The 8,546-nt window shown below is 53.1% G+C and overlaps 1 protein-coding gene across 1 annotated transcript in view; it reads right to left on the minus strand.

Moving 5' to 3' along the window:
• Positions 1 to 8,546, minus strand: part of LOC104492961 (otoferlin-like) — a gene marked incomplete at its 5' end in the record, with an annotated part of 20,418 nt that overhangs the window by 6,555 nt on the left and 5,317 nt on the right. Inside the window, 10 exons of the mRNA XM_010135570.1 lie at positions 2 to 107; positions 897 to 1,057; positions 1,559 to 1,729; positions 2,292 to 2,419; positions 3,493 to 3,630; positions 4,481 to 4,615; positions 4,739 to 4,893; positions 6,549 to 6,615; positions 7,027 to 7,170; positions 7,848 to 7,877. Coding sequence (XP_010133872.1) covers positions 2 to 107; positions 897 to 1,057; positions 1,559 to 1,729; positions 2,292 to 2,419; positions 3,493 to 3,630; positions 4,481 to 4,615; positions 4,739 to 4,893; positions 6,549 to 6,615; positions 7,027 to 7,170; positions 7,848 to 7,877 — 1,235 coding nt within the window. The remainder of the gene's footprint in view (position 1; positions 108 to 896; positions 1,058 to 1,558; positions 1,730 to 2,291; positions 2,420 to 3,492; positions 3,631 to 4,480; positions 4,616 to 4,738; positions 4,894 to 6,548; positions 6,616 to 7,026; positions 7,171 to 7,847; positions 7,878 to 8,546) is intronic.

The raw sequence follows: 8,546 nt of genomic DNA on the forward strand, positions 1-8,546 counted from the left end.
GCGCGTCTCCACATGCTCGGGGACAAGCTTGCAGCCTGCCCATGGGATGTCCTCCCAGTGACGCAGCACAGTCAGGGCCAGGTGCTCATCTGTCTGCTTCTTCTGACCTGTGTGGGCAAAAGGAGGGCTGAGCTTTGACAACTGGGCACAGCAACAGCAAAAACCCTGTTCCTCTACCCCTGCTCCAAGGGAGCAGAACTGCATACTAGCTACTCATCTCCATTCCTCGTGTGCAGTTTGTCCTTCAGCTGACGCTCCCTCTTTCTCCTCTCTCTAACCCTAGTCCTTTGTAGAAGGTCCAGATCTGCCTGTCTCATTTTAGCACAGTGAACAAGCTCCATGTCCATTGGCCATGTTCTCCTCCTCTTCTGCTCCCCACCTGGCCTGCCTTCATCTTTCTTGAGCACACGTGAGTGTGGTGGGACACCACCCTTGTTTGGGGATGCAGGTACATGCAGAATGGCTTCCCAAACCCTGGAGAGGCTCGGAGGAGCTGTCTTCATTGCTCCTTGAGCACACACTGCCCAGAAGTTCTCAAAGGCAGCTTTGGTGATGCTATGCTATGGATGCCCATGAGTGACTGTGAGAGCAACCCACAGACCTGGGTCGTCTATAAAGCTCTGTCTAACTGGTTGCACACTGGAAGGTCCATTTAAGGCAGTGGATGGAGAGTGATTGCAGTGCTACTTTGGGGGGATGGCACAGACCTGGGTCGTCTATAAAGCTCTGTCTAACTGGTTGCACACTGGAAGGTCCATTTAAGGCAGTGGATGGAGAGTGATTGCAGTGCTACTTTGGGTTGATGGGGCCACTATATCTGTCTTCAGTCCTGGCTGAGGAGGGGATACCCCAGACCCCTGCTCCCCTCCACAACCTTCACCCCCTGGGGCAGGTACCATTTTCATCCTCAATCTCCGTGGGGCCGGTGAAGACCCTGTTGGCAACTTTCACTCTTCCTCCTGGCCCAAAGTGCGGCCCATCCACCTTGCCCTCTTTGCAGAGCTTGGACAGGATTTGGGAGGGCTTCATGGGGTCACGCCAGGTGTTATAACCGTGTCTGTGAAGGGGAGGGCAAGGTCAGTGACGCAGTAGCAAGATTTGGAGGAAAAAGTGTTCCCCTCTGCCAGCAGAACAAATGCTGCTGCCAGAAGGACACAGGATTCACAGGGAAAGGATCTGAGGCAGCAAGCGTGAAACTTCAGATCAGACTTTACCCCTTTACTTGGTGCTGACCCAGCCCTGAAAGTCCCAGTGCAACCCACTTGACTCCTGATGCTCAGCATTGCTCCTTTGGCACTGCCGCTGTTGCAGCCCTGGCCTCGGCCCTCTCCCCAGTCCCACCAGTGCCACTCAGCCCCTTCCTCCCTGCCCTGGGCTCCTTACAACCTGCTCCACTGCTGCCCTGCCTTGCTGGTCACAAAACTTGTCTTAAGCACAGACTCCTCCATTAGCAGGTAACAAAGGATGGGGACTCCTGCAGGAGACCAGGGCTTGTGGTGGAAGATGAGACGGGCACGGGTCCAGGCAGAATGTTGGACAGAGAAAGATTTGCTCGTACATGGAGTAAGTCTGTGACACTCCACAAGTAGCTCGGTGCTTGCTGTAGTAGCGGTTCTCCAGGTCAATCTTGGTCTCTCCAATGAGGTCGTCAGTCCCCACCAAGTCCCAGTCGTACACCGCCACTGTCAGCATGGACTCCATGGGGAAGGTGGCCTCGATGTCAAAGGATCTAGGCCATGGGAGAGAGAAAAGATGTTGAAGGGTTTGGCTGCTACTCAAGACAGGCACATGGGTGAGCTGGGTCTCTTGCAGTCTGTGGACAGTGTTTAATTTGCATCTACCACTGTAGGACATTCAAGGCAGGGGTTTCAACTCAATCTCTGCATGGGCTGTCTCAGAGCCAGCAGCCCTCAACAGGCGGTGGCATAGGGTGACTACTTGACACGGATGTCTCAATAGCCCTGAAACTAAGTTTGTGAGTCAGTGGAAAGCTCGGCCATCCTCTCGCTGGAGTTCAGGCCTGATGATTCCTAAAGCAGCTACTCAGCCTTAGTCAGCTATGGATGTCTCTCGAATACCCTTGACTGTACCCTTGACCATACAGCACAGCAGAGAAGGGCAGATGACAGAAATGCGGATGCAAGGAAAGTTCTGTGTGATGGATCTTGTCACTTGAGCCCAAGCAGCAGCTGTGGGATGGCAAAGATGCAGGTTGGAGGGCTGGCAAGCTTGGCTCAGGCTTAGCTCACCACTTCCAGGTGCAGACAGGTAACAGGGCTGGGGCAACTCACTTTCCAAAGACAGGGTTCAGCTGCTTGGAGATGTAGTTCTCCTTGTCTTTGATGTCTGTCTTCCCCAGCTTGATGGCAATATAGGGGTCAGCTTTCCCATTGATGTCGGCTGGGTGAAGGTCCGTGGCCTGTGGAGAACAGATGAGTTGTATCAGTGCCATCCAGTAGCAAAGAATTCAGGGGTGGCCCCATTCTCTACGGGGAGACCTGCCTGGTTGTAGATGCACGGCTAAGCTTTTTGGTCCTCCTAAATAGAGTGGCTTGGAGATAAATCCTGCCTTATGTCAATCCCTGTCCCGGTTTGGGGAGGGGCTAGGGCTGGGCATGTCCCCTCTGAGAGACATAACCACAGTCTCCTTTGGCACCTCTTTCACCAGCGGAAAGAAACAGGTTCCTCTGAAGAAAGAGCCAGAGCAACAACCTGACCCAAATATCAAGGAGACTTGCCCCTTCCCTTCTTGTTCTCTTCACTCACTACATTAGGGCCCAGGGCTTCTGTCTTCTCCAGTCCCAACCTCCGTCATGGCACACAGCAGCAGGTGCCCATGCCAAGACACATCCAGCTGTGTGGATGGTGGTGCTGATCAGGCTGGTGCCTACCATTGCAATCTCAGTCTGCTGGTGATGGATGGGAGACTTGATACCCCACTGGGATGCAGCACTGGATGGAGAATCAGGGTAGTGGGAAATGTAATTCATTTACAAAACACCAGGACAAAGCGGTGACAAAGAGCAGGCCAGGGGTTTCTAGCAGGGCTGAATCCCTCTCAAGTGCCTGGCAGCAGCAGCTCACCCACATGCTTGGGGACACAAGGATGACTAACTTAGAGGTCAGGAAATGACTTGCAGAACACACTCCATATATAAAGGAACGTAGTCCGGGCTGATCCAAATTATTTACTTGGGTTAAACACCAGGATGGACATGCTGGTCCATCCTACACACCAGAAGAAAGGTCTTGGATCTGTCAGGAGCTTGGATCTGGCTTGCTCCCAGTGCTTGGAGCACAAAGCTATCGAGACACTACTCAAGTCCCATCAATGAGCTGCTTCAGTCCTCATGCCGCATCCCAGGCCCTGATGCACTGAGAGCTACAAGCCAACATCTCCACAGCTTTGGGACCAGCTCCTGGGTGTGTGCCATGGAAGGGAGCGCGGGATCACGCTTATCAAGCCTTACCACGCCACACAGTTCTACTCACCCGTACAATATAGACTCGGACCAGCACATTGATGGGGTCATTGCTGGGGATCCCCTGGAACATGCCAAAGTTGGGGTCGTATCCTGCCTCCTTGGTGACATCATCAGGGAGCGGCACTTTGTAGACACAAATGGAGCCCTGGTGCAAGGGATTGCACAGCACCATAACAGTCCTGCTGCCCAAGGGAAGCAGACCCACCCCAAACCTCCCTTCCTGAGGAGCCAGTCAATATCCTGGTTTCTAGGCACATGCTGGAGCAGACAGGCCAGATCTGGAAAATTTCTCCACCACACAAACACCTTGTCAGGGTCTGCGACCACTGGACGAAGGGAAGGAGGCCTGAGGAGGAACCAGGCTAACAAGATGCTCATGGACAGGGATCTCCAAGAGTAAAACTGACAGGAGGACAAAAGCAATGGGAATAAAAGGGTTGACAAGGGATGGGCTGGAAAATCCGAGAACTACCACTGCTGATTTCTGTGCTCCCCAAACATCTGGTCTTAGCAAAGCGGGGGAACTGCCTGCTCATCTCCTCTGCTAGGCAAACAAAGGGCAGAACCAGCATCCATAGGCTTCATCTGGCCAGGACCACACCCTCAACAAGGTTCTTGTCAAAGAATCTCGTAGCTGACAGTTGTGCCTGGGGCCTGGCAATGGTGCAACACGGCCACGAGCCCAGGTGACTGGTACTGGTGAAAAACGGCTCACAGAGATAACCCAGGGCACAACTGATTTCCATAGTGCGCAAGAAAGAGGAGCTACTTTTCCCTTGGCCTTCTGTAAGGATTATGAAGGACCTGCTGGCCTGCAGATCACCAACTCTGTGGATGCGCTCTTTAAAGCCATCTGATTTCTGGAACTATCTGTGGAGGCTTTCCCTCCCTGCAAGGTGCTGCAGCTGGTTTCTATTGTGTCCTTCCTGCAAAACCAGCTTTAGCAAAGAGCTTCCCAAGGCCTGGCCCTGGCCCATCTCAACAACCAAACTCACTTTGAACCTCCCCACTATCCGCTCTTCTTCTGTTGCGTTGTCATCGTTGTCCCCAATCTTCCCACGGAGCAGGTTGAAGGTGTGCAGCCAGTCCTCAAAGTTGTTGAACTCTGTTTCCAGCTCTTTGTTGAAGACCTGAGATGACAGGAAGTTAAAGGATGGGAATTAGGTAGAAAACCAAGAGGTGGGTGAGGAAAAGCTACAGTGACTGCCCGAGCTATCTCAGAGGGAACATGGACACCTTGCTGACACACACACCTTCAGTTCGTCAATCTTCTGCTTGTTCTTCTTCTCGGGAAGCTCAGGAGCTGACTGCTGCTTCTTTTTCTTATCGTCTTTGGGTGCCTTGGACTTCTCCTTGTTCTTTGCCTGACCTTTGGAGCCTTTCATGGGAGAGTCATCAAGTTTGACTTCTGAGTGGGAGGGGAAGCAGAGGAGAGGGCAGAGGTGGAAATGAGGGTGAAGAGGGGCGGAGAAGAAGAGAGGGTGAAGGAGAGAGGGGGACTCGGTCGAAGTCCTTCAAACAGGAGGAGCATGAAAGCTGACAGCTGCTACTGCCTGCAGCTCCCATCCCAACTGTCTCCTGCTTTCCTTGATTCTGGCCACTGCTGCCCAGGTCACAGCATCTCCAGGGGACAGTGCCTGATGCTCAGCACCAGAGCACAGGCTGCTGCCCTTAAAGAGGGGTTGTCATGACCAGCTGCAATGAGATGGTTTTTAGGGTCTCTGGAGCAACCACCAGGCAGAGACATCAACTACACTGGGAACAGGTTGCCTGGAACAGAATGTCCAAATAACACTTCTCCCATTCCACTGGAGTCCCCATCTCTCACTGACTCTGCCAGCTTTCATGACTGATGAGCAATGCAGATGGGGACAGACAGATGACAAAGACTTCATGTGCAAGAGGAAAGGAGGAAGGAATTGGAAGGCCAAGAGGAAACAGATCCTTTGTAGGAAAGAGAAAGAAAACAATGGGGAACACAAGACACCCCCCAGCAGCTCTGCCATGGGAGCAAGCCCAGGAAGAAACTGCTCAGAGATGCCTCCAAGCTCAGCAAGACCCAGCCTCATCTTCCTCGTCCTATGAAGACTAGTATTCCAAAAGAAACTCTGTATTTTTCTTAGCTAACGGATTTTGCATTGCCTGGGCATGACAGCAACCGGCTGTCATGGGGATGCGGGACATACGGAGAGGATGGTTGAAAGTCCTCATGGAAACCCCTCCAAGCCCCACTGATGCGACTGGTAAGTTGCCTCGAGGTTACAAATGGCCAAAGTCACCCTTGGCCAACATGTCCCAACTCACCAGTGCTCTTGGCCCACATCACTTGGCAGTACAAAACTCATTTCACCCAAGTTTAGGCACCTGCAACATCCCATGTGAGGAACAGACCCCTGACTTTCTTCAGAGAAAAAGGCATTTTGGGCACAACTCATCATAACACGGTATTGAAAACAGGTCAGGGAGCTTGCCCTAAATGTACGTGTTTTTTTCACCACCTCTGCAAGAACAGCAAAGGAGGACTCTGTGAGCTGGTAAAAGCAGTCAGGTGAGATGAATCCGAGACATTTTGTCTGGTTGAATCCTTCCTTGCAAAACTGGGGCAAAATAAATAAAACAAGGATGGAAAACCCCATGAAGGTGATCTAGAAGTACCTGAGACTTGGTGTGCTCAACAGACTTCAAGCACACAGTCAGTCCTAGAGCTAACCCCCACAAAGTGACAGGACTTTTCATGGCATATTGATTTGTGATTGCATAAAAATGTCCTTGGACAACACCGTGGCTCCTGGTCATGGGTCTGTGCTACTTCACATGGCCCTTCCTCCCAGCACAGGGGGTTGGAGGCTGCCATAACACCATGGAATCCCCTGGCACTAGCACGTTAACCCAGCACAGCCCACACCAGACTCACATTCCCCAAAATTAGTCCTGCATGGGGACATACAATGTGCTGTGAGTACCTGAGCAGCCGCCAGCTCCAGCAGGGATGCTCAGGCACCAACAGGAGTCCTGTCCTACCTTTCCCTGCCACCCTCCCTGTCGCGTTCGTGACCCGCTTACCCTCTGCAATCTCCATTTCTTCCTTCTCTTCCGCCTCTGCTGCAGCTGCTTCCTGCTGCCGGAGTTGCTGGGGGAGAAATGAAGTGAACAGGGAGTGGGTGCTTGTGCCGAGGGCTCTGGGATCTCTGGACACGGCTGTCTCAGGGTCACAGCTCCCTCTTCCCATCCAAGCTGCCAGCGAGGTTCAGGCAGGGCTGGAGAAGTTGCTCAGTGCAGTCTTGAGCTCCGATGCTGTGAAATACCCGTGTCTGCGCACAAACCAGTCACAGCGTCCGCCCTGAGCGGGCCTCAAGGAAGAGGAGTCGCCGCTCAGCTCTACTGGGTGACGCCAGCCTGCCGACAGCCGGGCAGGGATAGCGAGGGGAGCAGCACAGCCCCCCACCTTCAGAAGGAGCTGGAAACAGGCGAGACCTCATGGGCAGAAAACCATGTTTTCCTCTTCCCCCCTGCACCTGCCCCTCCTCCGCTCTGCACCCACCTCCTTCATCGTCTCAATTGAAGCAAAATACTTGGACCACCAGTCCAGCATGCTCTCATCCGGCTCCTCCTCCTCTACTTCTTCTCCTCCTCCTCCTCCTCCTCCTTTCTTCTTCTTTTTCTTTTTCTCCTTCTCTTCCTCGGTCTGCAGGGACAAGGGAAGCAAAGATGAAGAAGAGGGATCAGATGAAAGCGAGGTGTCTCTTGAAGCACAAAGGTGGTGGGTGGAGTGAAGCACCTGAGAAGGCAGAACCCTCCAGGCTGGGTGACCTCAGCAGCACTTTCCCTCTTTTACAGTCACAGACACTGAGGCACAGAGGGCAAAGGAAGATGTCCAAGGCTTCAGAGAGAGACAGCATCAGAGTCCTGATCCACCTCTCCTTTCCATCAGCCCTTTCACCACATATTTCCCAGGCTACAGCACCTGAGTCTCACATGCTGGCAGTCCTCCCTCTGCCCAGCAAAGTGCCCCCAGTACCGGGAGTGCTGCAATAAAGCCTTTGGCAGCTGGTATCTGGTTGGGGTGGGAACAACCAACATGGAGCTGGTTGCTCCCACAGGGAGCCATCTGCCTTGCTCCTCCTGGCACAGCTGGGATGAGAAGTGCTGGCCCAGGAGAACTTCCCAGTCTGCAAAGGACCAAACTATTGCCATATGTATTGATGAGACAACACTGCTCTGTCTCTGCCTGGGATGAAGAGGTGCAGGTCCTTGCCTGTCCTGGGGTTGGTGAGGATGCACGGTCCATTAAAAGCCACACAGAAGGGTTGGATAGGGAGTGGAGGGCTGGGAACAGGGATGCAGAGCAGAGCCATCACTTACCACATCCACCTTCACCACTGCATCGGAGTTCTGCCGCCCAGGGTGGAAGGGAAGAGGGAGAGCAGGTTAGCAGCCCAGCCTCAGCTGAGAACAAACACAAGCTGGCACACACATGCACGAGAAGTCACAGACAGCTCCCCAGGATGAAGGAACCAAACACCTTGAATGCAGAGCCCTGGCTGGGAAAGCTCTGCACACAGGGCACATGTCTGCTATGACACGCCAAACCCATCTCCACGTGGGAGACCACCCACCCAGGGTGCTGATCGGGCACTGCAAAGAGCTGATGGGGGCATCTGAACATCTTAAAACTACTGTAGAGAGGAAAAAGTGTTGGGGAAATCTGGCTGCTTGCAGAGAGCACGCAGCGTGTGGTGCTTGGAAGGGGCAGGATCGCTGCACCTCTGCAGGTGGGGGATTTCCAAGGGGTCACTGTGTTGGTCACAGCGGGAGGGACAGGGACAGGGCTGTGCTCGTGGGTGCTCATTCCTATCTGACTTTTTTGGAAGGAAAATGTAAAGCTGTCTGATTTTAATTAGACATTAATTCAGAGATTCATTAGCCCAGGACAGTTCTTTTCTGGGCGGCAAGCACCAGATAACTTCAGAGAGGACAGAAAGAGGCCACTTTGCAGGACTAATGATGACCCAAAGCCCTTCATTCCAGGCATCAGCCCAACTCCATGTTCAGCAGGACAAA

Source organism: Buceros rhinoceros, unplaced genomic scaffold (assembly GCF_000710305.1).
Source record: "Buceros rhinoceros silvestris isolate BGI_N320 unplaced genomic scaffold, ASM71030v1 scaffold18214, whole genome shotgun sequence".
Classification (NCBI taxonomy): Eukaryota; Metazoa; Chordata; class Aves; order Bucerotiformes; family Bucerotidae; genus Buceros; species Buceros rhinoceros.